Here is a 24,977-nt window from a genome sequence, read left to right as displayed (position 1 = left end):
GGAGAAAAGATGAAAGTTCCAATGGCCTGGTGATCCTTCCTGGCTCTTTTATTTGCAAGGGCTGGGATGGAATGAGGGTGTTATAGAACAAATATTAAATGAAAGCTCAATGGAAATTGTGGGAGAGTTCCTCAGTTTTCAATTTATTTTCTCCACCCAGATGATCTCAAGGCTAGTGCTTTTAAAAATATAGATATGTTAACTATAAAAGATTCCCTTGTAATCAAAAGCTGCATTTCATTTTCACCCATAACTGACAAACTCCAACTAAGGAAAAGACTCATTGGACTCAACAGGCGCTATAGTCTGTAGTGGCTTCCTCAGCCCCTGTTCATGGCAGGTGACTGTGGTACACAAGGGCAGCTTTTCGTGTGTGTGGTTTTTTTGTTTTGTTTTTTAACTCATTATTAATGTATCTCCCCAAATCCCACACTGTGCTGACCTGATAATCACTGCTGTAGTGTAGATCATGCAAATGAAAAGCATAATTAATCGCGCAAATTATCCAGAAAGGGAGCGCGGTGGCTAAGCAAATAAATAAAGGCATGCCGGAGGAGGACAGGTCAGATAAATGCTTTTTACGGGCTCCTCTCCCTGCCTTCTCCTTTCCCTGCTCCCGGGCACCCAGGTCCTGGTGGCCGAGGCTTTGGCAGCAGCCAGCAGCGCCCAGGTGAGAACCTTCGGTTCCTCCTCCCCTCCCGCCCACATCCTCTAGTCTCCCCAACTCTACCTCACCCCACCCCTGTGCAGTATATCCGCTGCTCAACTCTGCGACTGGCCAAAGCCCCTGGGAGACTGGGCAGCCACCTAATATTTCGAGTTATTCAGAAGATAACTGTTCCTCCCCCATCTCCCTGTGCATCAGGGAGAAGCTTTTTTTTTTTTTTCCTGTGGCGTAGGAGCTCCAATCCTTCGGATCCGCGCTAATGACGGAATTGTTTCACCGGTTTTGCCCACTAAATGCAGCAACTTGAGCAGTTGCTCAGATCAAAGCTCTCGGGACAGGCAGGATGGGGGAAACAATATTTGTTCAAAGGAAGTGAACTCTTTCCTTTAATTACCCCATTCTTCTTTATTAGGATTCCTATTGAAATTTTTTGTAAAAAAATTATGTTGATTTAACCATAGTGTATTTACGATGTAAATATATTCCAAGATGAAAACGTCATGGATCAATTGTAAAGGACCCGGATACATAATTTTAAAAAATCAGTTTCAGTGTATATGAGGTTCTCACCCCACTTTCGCTGCTCAGTCAGATTTGTTTATGCAGAATCGACATTTAATAGTGCTAATTGCACTCCAGTTAAATTGCCCTGATTGCAGAAAGGGAAGCAATTTTCGTGCTCTCTGTCTGGGTTTGGAAGAAATTGTTTTATATTCACCTCTTTATAAAGAAGTGGAGATAAGGCACCGGGGCCTTTGCACAAATTGCACTTAGAGGCTGACTGGCAGCATTCAGGCGCTATAATAGAGCATTATTTGGCCGTTTTGAATAATGTAAAGCGTTTGCTGAAAGCTATTCTCCTGAAAATTGCTTTAACTTTTAAAAGGGTGATGATTCACTCCAAACCAGGCCTTTGTTACATTGTCATTATTTCCCCAAATGTTTTAACAGTCAGCTCAACACTTCAGCATAACACATTGATCTTTGTTTAAAAACTAGATTTTTTAGAGAATGAAAAAAACTGTCACACACACACACACACACACACACAAACTGGACTTCTTCTGAAAGATTTCCATGGGGGCCCCACTTTAGAGTTGAAGTGCCCGGAGCGTCTGCCTGCGATCGTTTGGAAGATTTCCTAACTTTTATTGTGATCCGGTGATGTGTATCTAAAGGAATATCCGAGTGCCCACGTAGAGAGTCTGACAGCTGGAACTACACTGAAAACGGAGGGAGGGGAGGGGAGGGGAAAGGAGGAAGAAGAGGAGGAGAAGAGACAGGCAACCAAGGCGCCGGCAGCCCGAGGTGCCAGCGTGAATTGTTTTAAATGGTTGACTTGAAAATGTCACGAGTGCTAAATGGCTTTTCGGATTGTCTTATTTATTACTTTGTCAGGTTTCCTTAAGGAGAGCGTGTGTTGGGGGTGAGGGAGGATGTGGATGGGGGAAGCCTCCGCGCTTCTCCTCGGGGCTGCACTGGGTGAGTCGGCAACGCCTGGCTGCCACTTAACAATCCCTCTATTAGTAAATCGACGCGAAGACTACGCGAAGCCGAGCACCAGTCTGACCTTCCAGGGCAGAAGTCACCTGTTGGGAAGGGCTCCCGGGTCCCACTGCCGGGCTTTCTGGCTCTTCCGGGCTGCTTGGACCCCCCCTCACCCCTCCACCCCGAGTGTCCCGGGGGCTTTTCACACCTTTTCCCCCCGCTTCCCCCGCCGATTGCTACCACAACCCCCCAGGGCACAGAGTTTCATTATAGCCGCGCCGGTCTTCTCACTCTCTCCCCTTTCTCTGTCATAGGTGCCTCGGTGCTTTCGCCACCTTAGATCAAAGTGCGGAGGGAGGCATTTTGAGCAAAGATATTCTAACGACTAGCAAAGAAAGCAACCCAGATAGCCTTCTCCACCTACGGAGTGCTCCGGGATACACGCAGGCTCCATCTCAGGGCCGAGAGAAGAGCCACGGTGGTCACACTCTTGCGCCAAGAGATATTGCAAAAGAAGGAAGAAAACGCTGGGGGCATAGTTCCATGTCCTCCTCACTTGCTCCCCCTCCTCAACAACTCGCCTTTTGCACCCAAGCATCTGAGGTTCGTGGTTTAAAATATCTTTGAAAGCAGGTTGTGGGCTTTCAGGAGAATGTGGCACATTAAAATCAGTACCCAGGTCTGTCGAGGGCACTGGTATTTCTGGTTCAAAAGCTGCTCCTGGCTGCCCTGAAGAAGAAAGAGAAAAGGAGACCCAGAAAGAAGAAAAACAAACAGCTCAGCGAGTGCCGAGGGGCTCCAGGACGCTCAGTTGTCCGTCTGAGGACGTGTCTCCTCACACTGACAGGATCCGGAGAGGACTTCAAGATGCTTCCAGCCTGCAAAATGCGGAGGCGCCCACGTGTGGCCTCGTCCCAGTCACTCGTGGACAGAGGTCCGGGAGAGAAGCTCCCTGAGCACGTCCACGAAAGCAGGGCTAGGGGCGAGCCCACTTCTCAACCCGGCGCCCTTGCCCTGCAAAGCAGCCTCCAGGCCTAGGCGGTCTGGAGTGGGAGTGGGCTGGAGCTGGGGCAAGAAAACTCGCTTCCAGGCTGAAACGTGACATGCAGATTTTCACCGGGTTAAACAAACAGCCTAGCAAGCTTCAGCTTCAGCGGGGGTGGCGATGGGGGCGGACGCGGCTCGCGCGGGTCTCTGTTTCCAAAGTCGTTACATTGTGAAAATAAGCAGCTTCGTGCAGCGTGTTGTATGGGCTGATGCCTCCCACCCCCACGCCAGCCCCCAGCGAAACCCGGCAGACAGCACGTCCCACTGTTTAGTCATATTTGACAACTGGGTTAGCCTGGTGTCTAGGCGCTGGCGAAACGGTACAAAGGGTGCCCTTAATTACCACTAGAAGCTTCTGGTGTGAGTGGCACTTGTATTACCCCCCGGGTCAGAGGCCAGAGCGACAATTAGGAAGTCACTTAGGCCGCTAGGGGAAATGGCGGGATGCGGGAGGCTCCAGGCCCTCCCAGCAAGTCTGTGGGTGTAGACCTGGACGGAGAGGCCTATTTCTCTCCTCTCGGAGGAGCTGTCCCTTCGCCCCCTTCTCTTCAATGTGACTCTGAGAGTAAAACTGAATCCAGTGGGAATAAGGAACTAGGTAGATAAATGACAATGATAAAATCGCAAGCGAGAATGATGGATTCCAGCTGAAGTTGTGCTCCGCGGGCGAGAGCCTGGACACACAAAGTGAGCGTTGACATTTCCGTCTCCACTTGGGTCTTGCTGGTGCGGCCTCAGCCTCGGGCCCCCTCCCCTCCTGCCTCCTTTCCCACAAGTGGAGAGTCGAGGACTGTCAGTCTTTAACTTGCATCATCTCGGGGAGGTTCGGGGGGCTTGTGGCTCGGTCTCAACGATAGTTAAACCTGGCTTAGTGCGTGTGTGTAAATTTTTAATTGCGCTGTAATTTCTTCGATCTCCAGCCCGCGACACCCCTCCCCCCCCGCCAGCCGCGGTGACTGGCACGCGCCAGGAGCCCGGGCTCGGGCCCCTCGGCGCGTCTGATTGGCTGCGGGGCAGCTCCAGTCTGCTCTGCCTGCGCCCTCATTGGGTGAGAGGCGCCGCCAGCGGCACTTCAAAGCGGGTGCTCCTAGCACTTAGGCTGAGTTTAGCCGGCGGGAGCCCGGAGTCCGCTCGGCGCGAGCGCGGGGACACGGGAGCCGTGCGGTACCCGAACAGTTCTCCCGAGCAGCCGCCAGGTTCAGCCCCGCTCCCGGCCCCGCCGCGCCGCCCAGGGACCTGCTATGGCCACGTCTATACTTGGGGTAAGTCGGAAGTGCGGCATTTGCTTGTTTTAACTGGAGTAATTTTTCGTTATGGCTTCTCCGGGTCCGCGGCTCTGGAGAAACTGTTGCTGCCCGACTGCAGCCTCAGCTTCTTTTAGCACTTTCCACATTTCCAGGACTGATTCTTCCCAAGTTATTGGAACCCAGGAGGTGTCTTTGTAAGAAAAGGATTTGTTAAGCAAGTCCTTTTAATATTCGGTTTTAGAGGTTTCTTTTCTGCCCCTCGTGATTTATACCCCATCCCCCCTTGCTTCGGGGATTGTTGCAATTACGCGACATTGGTGTTTCCAGAAAACAGCCTTAATTGTTTTGCAGTCCATGTAGTCACGTTAACAAACATTTACACTTTTGCGGATCCCCAGTTCGTCTGTGACTCTGAAATCCATCGCGGGGGTCGCTTCTACTCGGACTTCTTCTTTTCGTAATTGTGTGTATATGTGTGTGTGTGTGTGTGTGTAAACATTTAAAATGTTTTCTGTTAAAAAGTCAAGTCCTAGCCACCCTTGGGAAGAGTGCCCCAAGTTTCCCCCACCCCCGGGTCGCTATTTCGGCCGCCTCTGCCCTCACCTGGCGTTTGTTGTCGATGTGTTTACCTCCGTGCTTCACCCCGAAGGGCGATCTGGGGGCTTCTGTGAGAGGAGCGGGCTTATGGCGAACGGAAGGCGAGCGACTCGAGTCCGGTTTGGGGCAGGGTTTGCAGCGACTGAGGCGGGGAGAACCGAGACAGCTTTCATTTGTAGTCCCACTGAAGAACAACTTTCCAGCGCCGGGACCCTCGCCCTTGTGATCGCCTCTGCCCCGCGCGGGGTGCGGCGCATCCTCGGCGAGCGTGCGGGGAGGAGGCGCGAGCCGGGGAGCCACGACCCCCCGGGACCAGCCGCGGGAGGACGAGGCTGCTCACGGGTGCACTCTGTGTCTTCCTCCCACTTGTTCCTGCCCTCCTCCTCCTTGTTCCCTCCCCCACCCCACCCACTCTAGGAAGAGCCGCGCTTCGGAACGACCCCGTTGGCCATGCTGGCGGCGACCTGCAACAAGATCGGCAACACGAGCCCGCTGACGACGCTGCCGGAGTCGAGCGCTTTCGCCAAGGGCGGCTTCCATCCCTGGAAGCGCTCCTCGTCCAGCTGCAACCTCGGCTCCAGCCTCTCGGGCTTCGCCGTGGCCACCAGCGGCCGCGGCTCAGGCGGCCTGGCGGGCGGCTCTGGCGCAGCCAACAGCGCCTTCTGCTTGGCCTCCACGTCCCCCACGTCGTCCGCTTTCAGCAGCGACTACGGCGGCCTCTTCTCCAACTCGGCGGCGGCCGCGGCGGCGGCGGCCGGGGTGTCCCCGCAAGAGGCGGGCGGCCAGTCGGCCTTCATCTCCAAGGTGCACACGACGGCGGCCGACGGCCTGTACCCGCGCGTGGGCATGGCGCACCCGTACGAGTCGTGGTACAAGTCAGGCTTCCACTCAACGCTGGCGGCGGGCGAGGTGACCAACGGCGCGGCATCGTCGTGGTGGGACGTGCACAGCAGCCCAGGCTCGTGGCTGGAGGTGCAGAACCCCGCTGGGGGGCTCCAGAGCTCGCTGCACTCGGGCGCCCCCCAGGCCTCGCTGCACTCGCAGCTCGGCACCTACAATCCCGACTTCAGCTCGCTCACGCACTCGGCCTTCAGCTCCACGGGCCTCGGCTCCTCGGCCGCCGCCGCCTCGCACTTGCTCTCTACCAGCCAGCACCTGCTGGCCCAGGACGGCTTCAAGCCGGTGCTGCCCTCCTACTCGGACTCCAGCGCCGCCGTGGCGGCCGCCGCAGCCAGCGCCATGATCTCGGGCGCCGCGGCCGCCGCCGCCGGGGGGAGCTCGGCGCGCTCGGCCCGCCGCTACTCCGGCCGCGCCACCTGCGACTGCCCCAATTGCCAGGAGGCGGAGCGGCTGGGCCCGGCCGGGGCGAGTCTGCGGCGCAAGGGCCTGCACAGCTGCCACATCCCGGGCTGCGGCAAGGTGTACGGCAAGACGTCGCACCTGAAGGCGCACCTGCGCTGGCACACGGGCGAGCGGCCCTTCGTGTGCAACTGGCTCTTCTGCGGCAAGCGCTTCACGCGCTCGGACGAGCTGCAGCGGCACCTGCGGACTCACACGGGCGAGAAGCGCTTCGCCTGTCCGGTGTGCAATAAGCGCTTCATGCGCAGCGACCACCTGAGCAAACACATTAAGACGCACAACGGGGGCGGCGGGGGCAAAAAGGGCAGCGACAGTGACACGGACGCCAGCAACCTGGAGACGCCCCGCTCCGAGTCCCCAGACCTCATCCTGCACGACTCCGGCGTCAGTGCCGCCCGGGCGGCGGCGGCGGCGGCTGCAGCGGCGGCGGCGGCGGCGGCCTCGGCAGGAGGCAAGGAAGCCGCGTCTGGCCCCAACGACTCTTAGAGGCCGGGCGAGAGGCGCGAGCGAGCGAGTAGAGACAGCGCGAAGGAGCGAGAGGTTCGGAGGGCGAGCGGGGTATGGACGGGCGGGAGCTCCACGGCCGCCCCCGGGCCGGCGCGAGGTAGAGCGTCATCCGGCTCGCGGGCCGCCGCTTGCCGGCCACGCTAGGAGCTCCCCTCTGCTGCCCGAGCCCAGACGAGAATCAAACGCGTGGTCCAGAACAAAAGCGAAGCATCTTTCGACACAAACAACACTTTAAAAAGCTGCACGCACAGACACACACACACACCGGAAACCTACAACCACAAGCACGCACACTCGAGCGCGCGCACACACACTTACCACTCGCACAAACTTCTCGAGCGAAGAGCAATACACAGAAACGCTCCCTCCTCCCCCACCGCCCACCCCCTTCCACCACCCTTCTCTGTCCTTTTTTCCAAAAGCAAGCCACCACCCTGCAAAGGACTGTCAGAACATTTGAAAACAAACGGGACCTATAAAAACAGACCCTTTGCGTGGATTATATTATATATAAAATGCTCCAAGTCCTGCTTGATATCTACTTACAATAAGACTTTTTTTTCTTATAAAAGGAAGCATCAAAAAAGGCCGAAGGTGAGAAATTAAACTGGAAGTCTAGTGACAGTTTCTCTGTATTTCATAACATCTGTATAAATAGGGTTCAAAAGGTTGTGTTCTCTTTTATTTTCTTGTAAATGTTCATTCGAATAGAGTTTTTTTGGTGAATTCCTGAAATTCAGGGAGTTTTTTTTTTAATTTTCTGATGCACTTTGTGAAAGTCAGTATATATGTAAAAGATATTTAAAATGTTGAGTTATCATTTCACTCACAAACACGTAAGTTAAGGTCATCTAAAGAAATTAAATGCGTTTATCTGTATGAAGAAAATCTTGACATCATATTTTCACTTTGGTATTATTAAAGGACTCTGAACAATACACTTTCTTTTTTTTTTGATCCTGTTACCCCCTCAATAACCTTTAAGTGGGCCGACTTTTTTTTGTTGGGAAAAAAATCCCTTAATGTTAGTTTTAGGTGATGTAAGGTTTATGTGAGTTATGAAAGCGATACGTTTTTGAGAAGTGAGAATTATTTATTTGTATATTAACAGCGTAAATTAAATTAGGTTATAAGAAGGTGTAGTTGTATTACTAAACGAGAGAGCTCTCAAAAGGTAACATTTTAAAACTCTGGAGCCCCTTCAAAAAAGCAAAGGTCCTTGGCAGCTTTAACTGGGGAGGTGCCTACCCCTCCCGGAGGGGTCTGACGAAACTCCAGTGGGTTTGTTTGTTTTTAAAAAGCGGTTTTTAAAACAATCTTTGAAAGGAAAAAGCTTTTTAAAAGAAGTCGTAGCTCCCAAGACCCTCTACGTTGGGAGGTGACTCAGGGGAATAAATCGCTAGAGTCAATACCCCGGAAAAGACATTTCATGCCTAAATGAAAATCTTGTTAAATGTTATTAATTTTGACTTAGAGCACACAGCAGCCCCCTGTGCCTTGTATTCCCTTATTAGGGATTCATGTCTTATCAAATATCTAATTAATCTCCTAGACATCATTTGTTCTGGCCAACTTTATCTCAGCTGGTCCACGGGGAAAACTCCAAATATTCTCCGTGACAAAGCTCCCTTGAAGATCTTTTTAATTGTCTAAATTAACTGCACCAAATTTGCATGTCAAACGGTAAAGGGCAACCTGAGATAAAATGTAAACGTTTTAAAAGCCCCCAAACTAAGCACTTGATTTGATAACTAGGCTTTTTAATGTTATGGAAGACAACTGCTCCTTTCCTTTTCAAAGACGGCTGATCTATGCAAATAGTGAATTGGAAATGCCTAGGTCCCCGCGCCGTCAAATGGCCCTCGCAGGTTATTTGAATATCAGTGGCGCTGCTTCTGAAAAGGTTCAAGGATGCTCTCTGACTTCTTTGTGATTACTCAGTGCGGCGTCTTATTCTGAAGAAAAAAAACTCAGGAATAATTAAAGGCTGGGATCAGGCCTGGGAACACATTTGGGACAGGAATCTCATTTAGACAGTCTCTTTCAAAATAAGGCACAGTTAAATTGACCAGAAGGCAATTATTGAAATGAAAATTATTTTCACTCTCTTTGTCTTCTGACCACCAACTTAACAGCCCCAGTTTAAAAGAGAGGGAGAAGAGAGGGAGAGACGAAAAGAAAATTGGTAAATGAGATAATTTCCCAATTCGAAAAAATGTTAGTTTAGAAAATAAAGTACATATTTACAGAATAAAAATATTTCTAAAAAGCTCCCCACACAATAGGAAATGCAAGTAAAGTCAGCCGCAGTGGGGGGAATTTTTTTATTATTATTACTGCCTTGGGAACTTGAATGAATGTTTTTATTTTCATGGGGGAAAAATAAATTGTTGTTATTAATAGTCAACAAAATTCTTCTCGCAAACTGCAGTGAAAAGCCAATTAGCAAAGTAGCGATAAAACGTACAGCGAAGGTCCCCAGAGGGGCGTTTGCAGCGTGGCGCTGGGTGACTTCTTCCCGCTCCTCCTTCTTGCTGTCCCCGCAGCCTCGGCTGCCCCTCTCTTCCTCGAGTGTTTCTTTTCTTTGGCCATTTTCGCTCCCCGCTCAAACAGTTTATCACCGGGCGCCCCAGCCCACACTCCTCGCGCCTCTGGTCCAGGTCTGGCCTGGAGCAGCTGGCCAGGGGGACGTTCACCCTGGGGGCTCGGGGCCGAGGTGCTGGAGGCCGGGAGGGTGCCCGGCGTGTTTGGGGGCTGAGGGCGGGCGGCGCGGAGGTGAGGGTGTGGTGGGGTCTCCCGAGGAATGAGGGCGCCCGGGCGTCTGTCCCAGGCAGCTTTGTTTCTCGTGGATAATAAAAGCAGATCAAAGGGCCTGGCCGTGCAGGTCCCGCTCGCCGCGCGGCTCCCTCCGCAGCCCAGTGATCAAGGCCTCTGCGCGCTGCCTCTGCCCCGCGGGTCAGCCGACGTCCATCACCGCGGCTCCCAGGAACGGCGGGCGGCGGCCGGGCCCGAGCGTCCAGTCGGGGGGTGGGCAGAGCACGCGGAGGGAGCGGGCCCCTGCCCCCAGCCGAAACCAGCAGGCAAGGCAGACCCCCGCGCTCCTACCCAACCCCCAGCCCCAGGGGGCTCTGGGGGGCGCGGGTATACCTTGTCTTGAGCGGGCAGCCACCCGCTGCGGCCGAGCAAATTGGAGAGAGCGTGCGTGGGAGGAGAGTCCACGAACCAGGGAAGAGTCCGGTCTCCACCCGAGGTGGAGCCGCGTCTCCCCTGGGCCACCTGGGGGCTACGGGGCCCGGGCCAATCTGGCTCCTGGGCCTGGTTGAAACGGGAGGCCGCGGCCAGGGGTCGGGGCGCAGACGGGGGCTGCTGCTCGGAGGCCGGTGTGGGGCGAGGGGCGCATACAGGGGTCCTGAGAACGCTCAGGACCGGGTGAGGGGAAATGCGATTTCGTTTCAGCCGGTTTCTCCCAGCGTTTCCTGTGCTGTAGTTTCCTGCGTAGTAGAGGAACGAAGACCAAGTTTTCCTCGGCTCTTCGCCTAGCCAGCGCCGATCCACACCCTCCCCCGGCGATTTCCTTTTCTGGCTTTATATTTTTCCCCGCGGAGTGAATTGGATCCTACCTGATGAAGGGGGGAAAAAAAGAAAGAAAAAAGAAAGAAAGATTTTTCTTTCCTCAAGGAGGGAAAACAACATTAGTTTGACACGATTAGATGGTGCACCTGAGCGGCTTGTCTGGACATTCCGTCAAATCGTTATAAGTCGTGTAAAATTGAATTTCTTTTTATTCAGATGGAAACTTTATTTGTTTTAACTCTAATCTTATTTGCATCTATTATCTGTATTCACCAAGGCTCTCTCCCACTACAAAAATGCAGATGAAGTAAATCTTACATAAATCCCGCCCATTTGTGTAATTGGTATACTAAGTGTTTATTTTAAGTGAGAATAATTTAGCTACAAATTTTCTTAAGGAATAACATTCTTAACACATTAAAAAAACTGAAAACTCTGATTTGCTTTTATGTTTGACAGTCGCTCTTGATTCCCTTAAGAGGAGCTTGGCGAGTGCGGCTCGCTGGCGCCATCTAGAGCTCCGGGCCGGGAAGGCCGCGCTGTCCGCCCTTGCTCGCCGCTTCGAGCGCGGGGAGCCGGCGTTTGCCGCGAGCTGCAGCAGCCCAGGGAATCGAGCAAAGAAAAGCGAGTTTTTGTGCTTCGTGGGGGACAAGCCCCGCTACTGGGCGGCACTGCTTAGTAATGGCCGGTATTAAATGCTCCCAGACAAAGGAAGTCTTTTCTGGAACTTGCTAACTGAAAATCCAAACAAAACAATATAACGCCCTGCTTGGCCCTAGTCTTAGAATTGGCGCATTTAGCATTTCCTTCAAGGCAACCTTAGGGTCTTCCAACTTGGAGGTGAGCACGCTGGGCGCTGTTGTCGGCGACGTGAACCCCGGCATGGGGACCCGGCCGTGGCTGCAGCGCCCCCGCGCTCTTCCCCCAACTACCCGGATCCGAAGGCTCCCGGTCGGCGGGACCCACGTGGGTTATCTGGGACCGACCGAACCAAGCTGATTAAACCAGGCAAGCAGACCGTCCCAGGTCCCCAGGCCCCCCCTGTGAAGGGGAGGAAGCGAGGGACCCGCAGTTTTCTCCAGGCTGGACCCGGGGATGGCCGAAGCAGCCTCCTGCCTCGCCTCTGTCCTCCAGGCGCCGTCCCGCCCGAGTCGGGTGCTGGGTGCTGCTGGGCAGGCCGGGGCCCTGCGGGGAGCGCAGGGCCCCCTAGGGCTGCCAGAAGTCCCGAAACCCCTGACCCCAGACCCTTGCGAAGGGTCCGCACTCCCTGCTGGCGCAAACTGACCCCTTTGGCCCCCACCTTTTCCCTTCGAAACCCAAATCTAAAATCGGGTAACACTTGGGGGCGTTGATCAATTTTCTCTCCACTCTGCCTCGCCCTCCTCCCGCCGCCCCTTTCCCTCCTCTTCCTAGTCCACTACCCAACCCCGCGTCTTCAGAAGTCGTGCAGTGGCTTCTTCCCCTCCTTTCTTGTCCCCCACCCTCCCCGCACGTTTATTGTATTTTAATCTTGAAAGCTACACCTCCAAATCCCGCGCCAGAGGCCGCAGAGGCGCCGGAGCCCGCAGCAGCTAGAGCCGGCCCAGGCGCTGGGGCGCCGGGCTCCCCGATCTCGCGCCAGGGAAACGCCGTGCATTTCCGGGAACTCGCAGCCACCTTTGCAGCCGGTAACTCGGTTGGGTTTGTATTTGCTGTTTTAATACAAACCCCGCCGCACTGCCTGTTTCAAAAAGATGTGCTAATTACTACTTGGATAGCAGGGCGCAAAGTCCTTGTCCATTTCCCAGTACAAAGTAGGTTGCTAGAAAATTTGAAATTGCCTTTCAGCCTAAAGCTGCCTTACCTGAATGTCATAATTACAGTAATTATGTACATCCAAATTACATGCTAATTAAATTAGAATCAAATCGTTCTAAATCGAAATCAAATGAGGTAGTGAAGAATTAATCAATGACAACATAAATAGAGAGCTTCCTTCAGAGATATTTATTGTAACGATCCAAGGAGGGATTTGATCTGAAAAAGTCACCTGTTTATTTACTTTCAAATTAGTAATCAGTTATTATCCCTTCTCCATAATTTTAACCGTTCGGGGTTATTTACTCCCACCCTTTCCAGACGCTGGAGTTTATAGAAATATGTATGAGGTAAATACATACAGACATGCCTACCCTATATGTTACTGATATAAATATATACAGTGTGTTTGCAACTCCAGTTAAGGGGAAGGTTTCAGTAGGTCCGTGGAAACGTGTTCCGTCAGGGCCTGTTCTCAGGGACCCGGGAAAGAAAAACAAGGTTTAAGATTTTCCAAGACCCTTGCACTCATACCAGGGATTTTGCATTGTTTTGCAAACATCTAACCGTTTCAGGGTGATTCATTTATAAAAGAAATGCAAAGTGATGTGTTGTCCCCCCCGACCCCCTCCTCGGCAACCCCGATTTGTTTTCTGCTTGCAGATTGCTGGCGAGAGTCAACGTTTTCACTTTTGCCCCAGGAGCGAGAGATTAGCAGCGGCGCCCTAAAGCGCCCTCTTCACCTGTGGAGCCCGAGAGACGAGAGAAATTCGCTCGCTTTCCTAACTAGTGAAGGCAAGTCCGCCCTCTGACCTGCGTAGGCGAAAGGCGCTGGAGGCCGGGCGAGCTTAGCCTGGAACTGGCAGGCGAGGGCGCGTGGCGGCCCGGGAGTGCTGGTCCCCGGGGCGCAGCTCCTGTGGTCCGCAGCCTGGAATTTCTTCTGAGTGGGCCACTGGCAGGGTCGGGGGGGAGGGGAACCCTTGCCGCGAGCTAGCCTGCATCCTTTCCCGTTACACTTTGTCGGTGGGGAGTCCAGCGGCCTCCTCGCACGGGAGGCGCATATTCTAGGAGGGAGACGCTCCCCCTAATTCTCAGGCTTTCATGTGGGTTTGAGGTATGTTCAGAAGGTTGCCAGGCGCGCGTCTAGAAGGAAAGCACCACCGTACGTAGGGGTGGAGGCGCCTGTGGGGATGGGAAGGGGCACGCCAGCCCGGGACTCACTCCAGCCCCCTTCCGGCCTCCGGTCTAAGGCGAGGTCCTTGGAAGCCTCGGTCTGGTCAGCACCCAAACCGCTGGACCTCCACTTCTGACCACCCCGTCGGGAGGACCTTCGAACCGAAAGGACTGGGTTTTTCCCGTGCCTACGAGTCGCGGAAAGGCGACTCACGGGCAATTTGGGCCAGAGTATGCGTTTTCCATGACAAGCCGTTCCTGCGTTTCACCCCACACCTCGCTTCATTATTACTGTTACATTCTGAGGGTGATGTTAAGTGTGGCGTGAAGGGAGGAGAAAGGGGGAAGGGCATGAGGATCTGCTTCCTTTTCTGTCAGCAGGAACGGGGTTTGAGGAGCTTCATCAGCTCTCAGTTGCCATGGCATTTCCCAAAACTTAAGAGTTCCCTCGGTCTTATTTGTTCCTCACAACTTTAAAAAAGCATTTCTCCTTTTGGATCTGAAAAACCCGCTCCCAAGGTCTGCAGCTATTGCATACCTTTAGCTCTTTTCAAGAAGTGGTAACTATCAAGGTTTTCTTTTCAGAAAACCGAAATAACATTTCTTAACACCCCTCAGCTACTGAAGCTAAGAGGCAGCCTTCTCCCTGATCTTAAACACAGGGTGTGGAGGACGCGGCCTTGTTGAGCGGCCTCCACCTGCGTCTTGGCCGAGTGGTCGTTAGGGAAGGAGAGTGCAATGGCTCAGGTGGATTTGAAATCTTTGAGATTCAATGCTAAAAACATAGTAAATATTTGATTGAAACTGGGAAACGCCGAGCTCCCTACAGCGTGGACGGATGTGAGTCACTGTCAGCAAGCCGTCTCATGGAAGAACAAGGAAGGTCTCTCCAAGCCTTTCAGATAAAAAGCTTTCTTCAGATTAAAACCGTACGATACAAAGTAAGATCTCCATTTCCTACTGCAAGGTAAGCAGACCTGCCGCTGTGCTGCAACAACCTCTGCCTATTTTGGCACATTTATTAGATGAAATTATGACTAACTTACCACATAGACGTTCAGATAAACAAGTCCTAACCTAGTAACCTGATCGTGCCTGACCATTTGTAAATCGACAGCACCTCCTACAGGAATTAATTTGCTAGTGTTAAATTATGTTAAATGTTAGGCCAGGGAAAAGGGGAGGAGGGGACCCCAATAATGTCTCCCAAGTTGGCCAGTGCAGTGCCAGGCCGCTGAACAAATGTCACCAGGCACACCCAGATTTCGTTAAAAGAATTTATTAAGGGTGAGAAGAAGGACATGTCACCAGACGTTTCCTGTGGTTTTTCTAAAAAAAAAGTCACTCACTGTTGGGGACTCTTGTTCTTGAATCATATTCATTAAACTTGGAGGATTCTTTTTTTGGTGTTAGTACTTAGGGGAACCTCTACACATACAACTAGATATCTTTTTTATTATGAGGTTTATCTCTTTGGTTTTTACCTTGTATTTCAAAAGCAAAAGTATAATTAGATGCTTAATATTTTATTTTAAAAATCACTTTCAATTCCTTTTACCCTTATCATTAGAGTGTGCAGAACAAGTCAGGTGAGCCTCTTTAAAGCTATTTATTACCATGTTATGATTGTACGTGAAAATGCCTCCCTTCAGTTTTTAAGTTTGCCAAGTTGGAATGCTAGCCCCTTGGGGCTGTCTAGCATCCTTTAGTGACCAAGTCTGAAAGCCAAACAGCAAACCAACATTTCCTATAATTACATGGGAATTTTTCTCACCATTGGATAGATAAGAATGTTGGGGCTATTGGTACTTTATAGTTTCTCAATCTTAACGGTGAAGGATAAGTAAACCAGAGATTTGAAAAATTCTTGCAGCCACTTATAAAGTTAAAAGGGGACCACACTTTTGTGGAAGTCAAAGTGTTAAGAAATGATAAAGTATATAATTCACTTTACTTACAGGATGCTTTTCAACATTTCTCTTCATGAACACTGGTTCAGAAATCCTTTAAGGCAGTAAATATTGCATAGGTTTTGACATTATAAAAATTATAAAGTCTAAAAAGGCATAAGATAGAAAATAATCAGTGCAACACTGATGAACTCAAGGTGTAAATTAGTGGTCTTTATCAATCTCAAATGCATGCTTTTTTTAAATGAAGAGGGAAAGGGATCTTTGAGGTGCGCTGTAAGTTATTGAAGAGTACCGTAGAATGAATTCAAGTTCTCCCCTCCCAACTCTCTTAAAAATATAAATAATCAAAGGGTTGCTTATGCCTTTAGTTAGCTGCTTGTAAATCAGAGGACATCTCTGTGTGTGCATATACAAGACAAAGATACATATACCAGACTACACAGAGAGGTTTTACTTAATTCTTCTTTCAAACTTCTTTCCTATAAAATTTATGAAATTAGGACTTCCATTCTCAAAACCATCCAAACTAATCAATATTTGTATTGTATTAAATAAGAAGTGTTTTTAAAATGTGGAACCCTGATAACAATACTTGTGTCCATGATGGTTAGTATATATTTTTTGGAATTGCATGTTACTTGTAATTTGAACTAAATGATTTTTTTCTATAGTTTTCCTTCACCATATGCTTTGAAACACAAGGGGAACCTTGCAGCTAAATTTAAACATACCTTATATACCTATACTTATGAAATATATCTAAACCGTTTACACTGGTTCATTTGTGACGTTATGTAAATGCTTCACCTTTAGAAGTAAAATCTGTAATAGCTGAATGTCAGTAGTAGAAGGGCCATCTGTCCTAGGTAGAATAATGGTCCCTTAATGACATAGCAATCCCAATACCTGGAACCTGTGAAGATGTTAGGTTACATGGCACAGGGCAATTAAGGTTGCAGATAGAATTAAGGTTGCTAATCAATTGACTTTGAAATAGGGAGATTTTCCTGGTGGGCCCAATGTAATCACAAGGGTCCCAAAGAGTGGAAAACAATGCAGAATGTGAAAGTGTCAGAGTGATTAGATGTGAGAACTTGACTTTGTTAGCTTTGAAGATGGAAGAAAGGGCCAGGAGCCAAGGAATGCAGGTGGCCTCTAGAAGCTGCAACGAGCCAACAGATTTTCCCTAGAGCCTCCAGAATCAAACCTGCTGACACCTTGATTTTAGCCCAGTGAGACCCATTTCAGATTTCTGATCTCCAGAACTGTATTCGCGTTAAGACTGAGGTTATTTGTTATGGCAGCATAGAAAATACATCATCCAAATGTAAATAGCTTCTGACCCTAGAGCAAAACTGAAGGGAATTTAAAGTCTTAAAGAAATACTGACCAATCCATTACTTAATTCATAGCAGTGAATTTCTACAATGATTACACTTGGCTTCAAGTAAATGCAAATCTTAAGAGTAATAAATTTGAATTGAAAAAAAATAAACTATACCCATTCAATGTACTGTCATTCTTTTAATGGTGTTTCAGAACAAAGAAAATGTCACGCAGTTACATGGGGTTTTTGTTTTAGTATAGGGCACAAGAAACATTAATGAACAGAATTTTTTTTTTTTTTTTTTTTTGCGGTACGCGGGCCTCTCACTGCTGCGGCCTCTCCCATTGCGGAGCACAGGCTCCAGACGCACAGGCCCAGCGGCCACGGCTCACAGGCCCAGCCGCTCCACGGCACGTGGGATCCTCCCGGACCGGGGCACGAATCCGCGTCCCCTGCATTGGCAGGCGGACTCCCAACCACTGCGCCACCAGGGAAGCCCAACAGAAAATATTTTTACAGCCCCAAAACAGATCACTTACAAATATTTGCCAAGTTCATTCTTATGGGATTCATGTAGTTTTGTACCTGATATAACAGTTTACAGAGATGAAAAATTAAAATAGAGCTTTTTTATTAGAAATACAATAGTACATAATTTAGCCCTTGCTAAAGGTATTCAAGAAGGAAGTGGAGATATTTTTATTACCAGGTAATTGTCACATACAAGTCTCTATTCTCTACTTCTCCATTCTCTTTGCATCACTCTAGTGTGCCTGTCTCCTGATAATGCTCTGTGCATCTTCCCTCCTCTGTATCTATCTGTGCCATGGCTTCTGGTGTCATTTCTTCTGTCCCACTCTTCACTGGGACTTGGCCGTGGCCGTCTTCTTATTTCTCCTGGCTTGTAACCACCATGACTTCTGCTTCGGCTTCTCCTACTCCTCTCATCCCTGCTCTGGCTCCTGCTGCCTCTCTCATTTCTTCCAGATCCTCTCTCCTCTGGACTCTGGTTATGGCTTCTGGGCTTTCTGTCAGAATCAGAATGCCTCCATTTGCTCTTCTCCCCAGAACTCTCTTGTTTTAAAAACCTAGGCTTTTCCTTGTTACTGTGACTGCTAGAACGTTCTTCATCAAGTTTTCTCTTCTTAGACTTGTCCATCTCTTCAGAACCACTGTTGTAATTCCCTGAACGCTTGTGTTTCTTTCTTTTCTTCTTCTGTATTTTTTTTTCTTTGTTGTCACTCTCACTGCTGCTTTCTGAAGTGCCACCAGAGGAGGAAGAGGAAGAGGAGGAGGATTTGTTTTTATGTTTTTTGTGTTTACTTCTGCTCTTCTGAAGCTTTTTCTTTTTTCTATCTTTTCTCTTTTTCTTTTTTTGCTTCTCAAGTCGATCCAATTTCCTGTTATTGGGAAAAAAACAGTGACAGGCTATGTAAAAACAGTCCTTTCACCGACAAATATAAAATTTTGAATAGACAATATAGTTTCTTAGAAGCTATTAAAAGTGGTATTCAAATACAAATACATTCTTTACTTTTATTAAATGACAAAGCATTTTCTTCCCTGTAAATTATTCAAGTCACATATACTATAATTTAAATTTAAAAATGCATTAACTGTCTCAGTATACTTTCCTCAATAGTAATAACTATTAAAAAAATTCTTACTGAATCAGAATTTGTAATTATATAGTACCCTAAATAAATGGTCATCCTGGCATAAAGAAAAGTTTGTAACATTAGCTGGACCAACTGCAAACTGAAATATAAAGCTCTAATCAGATGAAACTTTAATTTTATGTATGTACTATTTTAAATATGGAAATACCCAATAACATTACACTATCAAATTTCAAGGGCATTTTCTCCAGAAAGTCTGAATAAGTTTAATACATTTTACATTTTTTTAATATTCTATTTTAGTTACATAAAATAAAATAATCACATATTAGTTTTCAACAATTGTTTAGACTTATAAATAAATAATTAGGACAATTCTATTATGGCATTCTGAATTTCTAAAGAGTATTTCACATTCTCAGAAGAGTAACTTGTTTATATGATATGTTTGAGTTACTCTGAAATAAAAATGTCTTCACTGGATTCTGTCCAGCCATTCTCAAAACTCCACATATTGAAACATCATGAGCTCCCTCTGTTGGACTCAGCAGACATGTCTTGGATTCTTTAATCCAGAGGTAGTCAGTTCAACACGATTCATACTGACTTTAAATTTAAGCATTCTTTGGCATTCCTCGTAAAATTGTACAAAATGTAAGAAGAGTAATACATGGCCCACAATTTTCTAAGAACAAACCGTATGCAAAGATATATACAAATCTGTGAAAACTAAAACCTACAAATAAATCTATTTCCAAATTAAATGTTCTGAAAAGTGCAGTGACTTTGCGGTATAAACTGAGTATATAATCTTACATTCATTTTCATATTACTGAAAGAAAGATAAAATTGTACTACTATAGCTGAAGAATAAATCAATCAATGAATGTGATACATGGTTTAAGTACCTTAAACTTAGGATCAGAGTTGAATATGACACTAAGATGAAACATAAGAAAAAATGTAGTTGAATTCATTACACAGACACTTTTTAATCACCTGAGAAGTTTCTGTTTTTGTTTGGTTGTTAGTGACTTTAAAAATTCGACTTCTGGATCTTCTTCACCCTCACTTGCAACATATTCCTAAGTCAACAAAGACATCATTAAATTGCTAGATTATAAGACAAGTTAGTTATCAGACAGGAAAGGAAACATTTACAAATAAGAAATTTTGTATTAGGGACATACTGTAAATGAGTATGACATTTTGGATTGGAAAGTGGAATTAAAAAATTTTTGTAGTCTACCTGCCAAGGAGGATCATAATGCCCTAAGAGGTTAAGATGACTGCTTTGCCATCATTAACAACCTTTATCAGGAGAGGACGACAGAGAAGCATAGACAAAATGTTTATAGCATGGCTTCTACTCTCTCAATTTTCTTTTTAATTTAATGGAACATAAAAACCAGGAAGATCATGAACTTTAGGAGAAGGTCAAAACATCCACAATTTTTGCCTTTACAAGTTCAATAGTACATTATCAAGTATATTAAAGAGTACAAATACATGATATATACGTTATACGTACAATCCCTAGCAATGTTTGAGAAGGAAGGTGACTCTTTCAGAGCAGTACAAGTTTATGCCAGTGGGAGTCTGGGTTTTAGTCTCAGCTCTGTCTCTAAAAAGCCACATGATCTCAGAGAAATCACTTAACTTCTGAGGGCTCCAGTTTCCTCGTTAAATGAAATAAATGGTTTGTATTAGAACATCTGCATTTAACCCTTTAAACTCAACCATTTTCTGGATCTATGTACACTTTAATCAAGTAACTGTTTAAAATATTTTCCATATTTTTTAGGGGTTTGCTTTTATACACTTCTTCCCATTGGTTCTGTTTAATGTCACTTCATGGGTAAGTTAGCAGAAAGGAAAAAGTAACAACTGTATCACCAGATCAGTTAGATATTTTATCCATATAAACCCAGAGGAGCAGGTTCGTTTATTAAAATATAGGTTTAAAAACATTTCTCATTTAGGTTAAAATAATAAGCAAAATCAAAATACGTTTTAGGCATTTTCTTTGCTCTATCTTGCCTTCCTATGGATATATACATATTGGAAAACATTAAGTAGCAATTCACAAGCAATCACATTTAGATTTATAGACATTTTCAGCTTACTGATAAAAAGATCATTACCTGTGATGGATCATTTGCGGTCAAGTTTCTCCCCAGTACGTTTCGTTTCAATGCAAACCCACTATTTCTCATCTCCGCTATTAGCTCTGAGGGGTGCATCGATGGTCCTGTTCACAAAAATCACAGTTTGAATGTATCATTTATAACTCTCTACCTTTTTCGGACTCCACAGTAGGAATGCAGTTGAAGCTTTGTTAAGTAAAATCACAGCTAAATCAACTCAATAATCTTCTGCTGAGCAAATAATCAGATATGATTTTCTAAAACAGCAGTCTGGAGATTCAGAATAGAAAATAATTGCATTTTTCTTACGTGCTAGGGGATTCTCTTATGTAACTTTGTCATATTGAAAAAGATACACTTAAGTGTTATCTGCTTGGCAGTTTTTAGTATAAAATCAAAGCAAAATGATAAAAGACTGCAATTAAACTTGTAATAGTTATTCTCTCAGTAAGAATTCAATTTGAAAAGAGATACTTACACATACGCTATCAGTAACAATCAAGTACTTTAGTTAATCTTGCATATATACATTTTCAGAGTTTGAAACTTCTAGTCATTAGTTTGGGGTTGGTGACAAGCAATTTTAGGCTAGCTATAGGTGTGTATGTGTTATATTTTCTACAAGCTGTTGTTTCCACTTTTACAAAATCCCCAAACTTTTTGAAAAGTGAGCTTGTTTTTGGTCACATAATATGCTCTAAAGACAAATAATATGGACTAAACATAGATATAATTAAAAATAAAAAATTTTAAACATCTGCACCCTTCCCTCAAACATTATTACGTTTACATAGGATAGGAAAGATTCTTTCCTCCTTCTTTTGTATATTCCAGTTTCATTTTGTTTTCCCTGCAAGTAGCAAGTAATGACAACATTTCATGGAAGCTTTTTAGTTTCTGGCCTAAATCATTACACTGGCTTAAAAGAACTGTACTGGGCAATGTATCTGGAATACAGGTAAGAATACGACAGTTCCTGCCAACAAGGAACTCATAAGGGAGGGTGGGGGATAGAGAAATATTCAGAAACCGATACTCTAGTTTGTTGATTAAATACGTCATCTAATTTCTTTACCTTTTCCCTGATTTATTGGTCTTTTACTACTTATTTTGCATGCTCACTTACATGTTACCATAAAAAAACAAAAGGCAACAGGCAATATAATTCAAATCTGTTCTCTTGCCAATAGCATCTTTGGTAAAAAGTTTGGTCAGACAAGTTCAGGTGTAGGTTAATAACTTTTATTGGACTCTGGGCTTTACCATTCTACTCATATTACCAAAAACAATTGAAAGTTGGCTATAGGTATTAGGGAGATAATTAGAAAAAACTGCCTATTACTGGTGTATGGGAAGTATTAATAATGTGATGCTTTAATTTACTGCAGGAAAAAGCCTTATTTAATTGAAAACAAAACAAAAACATCATAACAAAAACAAAAACATTTATTTCATTGATATTAATATTTCATTTTAAAACAACACTGGATTTTTGGTTTGTTTTTTCTTTTATACAATTAATTTAATTTCCTGTGGATTACTTTAATGACTTCTAGAAAAATTCAATTTGGTTGATAATACTGATAATAATATGTTAAGTAAAAAACTGAATTTTATAAATTCATTTATTTTATTTATTTTTGGCTGCAAAAATATTTTTGCTGCGCGCGGGCTTTCTCTAGTTGTGGCGAGCGGAGGCTACTCTTCGTTGTGGTGCATGGGCTTCTCATTGCGGTGGCTTCTCTTGTTGCAGAGAATGGGCTCTAGGCGTGCGGGCTTCAGTAGTTGTGGCACGCGGACTCAGTAGTTGTGGCTCGCAGGCTCTAGAGCACAGGCTCAGTAGTTGTGGCACACGGGCTTAGTCACTCCACGGCATATGGGATCTTCCTGGACCAGGGATCAAACCTGTGTCCCCTGAACTGGCAAGCAGATTCTTAACCACTGTGCTACCAGAGAAGTCCCAAAAATTGAACTTTAAATATTAGTATGGAGTGCCTCTAAATGGCATTGAAGTGCTAATATAATTAATAGCTTTAAATTAATTATAGAGTGTCTCACTTTGGTGGCTTCTCAAACTTCACATGTAGGAACCTAATTTTATAAAGTAGAAAATGTCTTTCCTGAAGTGTCAAAACTACATTTCCTTGTCAACAACTTTTTTAGATGTTCAGTGAATTCAGAAAGCAAACATGCTAAGAATTAGGATAAAAAACACTCCAGTAAAGGGCTAAAGAGCTTGGCCATTATGATGAAAGGGTACTGATTTCATCAGTTTTCATCAAAAGATGGGTAATTTTAATAAAATGCTTTAGAAAACATACTTTAAAATTTTTCATTACAGTACTTCCAACTACTTCAAGAAAATGATCTCTCTTTCCCCAGGCTGACAGAGATTATTCAGACTATAAAACAAACATTACTCTTCCATCATTTGTATTTCTCCAAAATCTCAACTGAAATTTTGTAGTACGTATGCTTAGCATATACTTCCACACTGTAAGACTCTAAACAATGTTTAGTGAAGTACCTAACAAATAGTAACTATTATTTTTGTCAGTAGCTATAAAACTTTTGTGATTATTATATATTTTTCACAAAAAATGCTCTTAATAGTAACATTTTTCAAAATCCAGTCTTATTCACTTCTTTTTGTACTTAAACTTTCTCCTTCTATCATCAAAACTTCTAGAAAGATATGACAAGTCAGGTTTAATTAAGATATATTCAGCAAGGTATCTTTATACTTTCATGTTACTGTGGTAGTGGCTATGTAGAGTTAACCTGACAGAAATGACTCCAGCTCTCTGAGAACTCAAAATTTAATTGATATAATATCAATAGATTATATAGGTATGTTGAAGACAGATTTTACAATATGTTCAAATGCAAAATGACTACTTTTTTTGGATGCCTTTATAATTTAAATTACAGATGGAGCTGGGGTTCAGGAAGGTTTGGTTTGCTCTTAAATTTGCTATGGCAGAATGATTCTAGAGAACTCAGAAAAAGGGCATTTGTTTTAAAATGTAGATTTGTGAAGGCTCCTTTCTAGATCACTTCAGTCAGGCTGGGTTAAGCCTCCATAGCTTGAAAACCAGTGTTCCAACTTAGAAAAGTTGGTCCACTGAAGAAACTGTTTTTCAACATTCATTAATTTTGCAAACTTTCTTTGCTGTGATGTGGGTAAGCACCAAAATACTAACTGTGACTATGGTATTCAGTTCTATGCCCTGATTAGACCCAGACTATTTTCTACTAGAAAAACAACATGAAGTCAATGTCACAGAAAAAATAAATTCTCAGAAGGCAAATTATGTCGTACAAAATTATGTTTGTAAAGGGTTTAATCTATTAAGAGCATTCATTTTTATAGAACGAAGCAATAGAAGGTAAAAAATGTTCTGTAGTAAAATAGGTATTTTATCAGAGAATAACATAGGAGTCAAAAGTGCTGGCCGTGAGAAAGGCCCTGTCGCCGACTTCCCAATTAGAGGACAGCAGTCCCACGTGAATCCCACAAATGGCACAGGAGGGAGACTAATGATGAATGAAGGAAGAGATATTCCTGTGTCTCACTGTTAGCCTGGGCCCATCTGCTCTTCCCAAGGACAGAGCTATCTTCCTTCCAAAGTTCACTGTTCCTTTCAAATGAAGCATTACCTTCTACAGTTTTATGGTATTCAGTGGGAAAAAGGACACTGAGTTACAGGTTAAGTATGGCTGTATTAGAAATACTTTCCCCTCCTTCCCCCAAATTTAATACACTAATTTAATTTATAGGATGCTACTGCTTCCTGAGACTAAAATTCTATTCCTAGAGTGAATATCATTTTGTTTGTGATGACAGTGGTGATTAATTATTTTCCTTCTCATTCTGTGTATTTTAACTTGATACAATGAAAAAATCTCAAACCTAGGGAGAATAAAGAGTTCTATATATTCATCACACAGCTTCAACAATTATCAATGTTTTGCCATCCTTGTTTTATTTATTACCTCCAGGGTTTTTTGTTTCTTTTTTGATAGAGTATTTTAAATAAAATTTCAGACATCACTTTGGTATATAAATCACTAATATGGGCTATTTCTTAAAAATAAAGCCCTAACACCTTTGTTACACTTAATACTGACAGTTATAAAATCCAGTCAACATTCAGATTTCCCCAATTACCTCAAAAAAATTTTTTTTTTACAGTTGGCTTGTTCACATTAGGATCCAAACAAGTTCCACACATTGCATTTGGTTTATGTATCTCTTAAGTCTCTCTCTCCCTCTCTACTTTTGAGGTACAAATGACACATATCTTAAATCTCTTTTAATCTAAAAAAAGGTAGCCACTTTTCCTCCACTCCCCCCTTATTGCTATTCATTTGTTGAAGAAACTGGGTCATTTGTACTGTAGAATCTCCCCCATTCTGGGTAGTGATGTCATTTAATATGTTCTTCTAGCCCTTGTATTTACTGTAAATGAGCAGTTAGATCTAGAGGCTTATTATTACATTATTTTGGTATTTT

The 24,977-nt window shown here is 45.4% G+C and overlaps 2 protein-coding genes across 2 annotated transcripts in view; one reads left to right on the top strand and one right to left on the bottom strand.

Moving 5' to 3' along the window:
- The first annotated feature begins 4,303 nt into the window (after positions 1-4,303).
- On the top strand, positions 4,304-7,850 carry SP9 (Sp9 transcription factor). The gene is made up of 2 exons (XM_029225915.1): positions 4,304-4,464; positions 5,464-7,850. The coding sequence occupies exons 1-2, from the start codon at positions 4,444-4,446 to the stop codon at positions 6,889-6,891; spliced, it is 1,449 nt and encodes a 482-aa protein (XP_029081748.1). The 5' UTR covers positions 4,304-4,443; the 3' UTR covers positions 6,892-7,850.
- Positions 7,851-17,309: 9,459 nt separating this feature from the next.
- Positions 17,310-24,977, bottom strand: part of CIR1 (corepressor interacting with RBPJ, 1) — a 39,429-nt gene continuing 31,761 nt past the window's right edge. Inside the window, exons 8-10 of the mRNA XM_029225809.1 lie at positions 20,459-20,565; positions 19,314-19,399; positions 17,310-18,095 (exon numbers count right to left, since the gene is read on the bottom strand). Of these exons, the coding sequence (XP_029081642.1) occupies positions 17,426-18,095; positions 19,314-19,399; positions 20,459-20,565 (863 nt within the window). The 3' untranslated portion in view covers positions 17,310-17,425. The remainder of the gene's footprint in view (positions 18,096-19,313; positions 19,400-20,458; positions 20,566-24,977) is intronic.

The sequence above is a fragment of the Monodon monoceros genome, unplaced genomic scaffold (genome assembly GCF_005190385.1).
Source record: "Monodon monoceros isolate NGI ecotype Baffin Bay Population unplaced genomic scaffold, NGI_Narwhal_1 Super_Scaffold_16, whole genome shotgun sequence".
In the NCBI taxonomy this organism is placed as follows: Eukaryota; Metazoa; Chordata; class Mammalia; order Artiodactyla; family Monodontidae; genus Monodon; species Monodon monoceros.
The sequence above is the reverse complement of the archived record's forward strand: the minus strand, read 5'-3'. Positions and strand labels throughout refer to the sequence as shown.

Excerpts from the sequence above, each read along its gene's own strand:
- SP9 (XM_029225915.1), top strand. The coding sequence starts at position 4,444 with ATGGCCACGTCTATACTTGGG. Across the intron at positions 4,465-5,463 it reads TGGCCACGTCTATACTTGGG|GAAGAGCCGCGCTTCGGAAC; the intron begins GTAAGTCGGAAG and ends CACCCACTCTAG.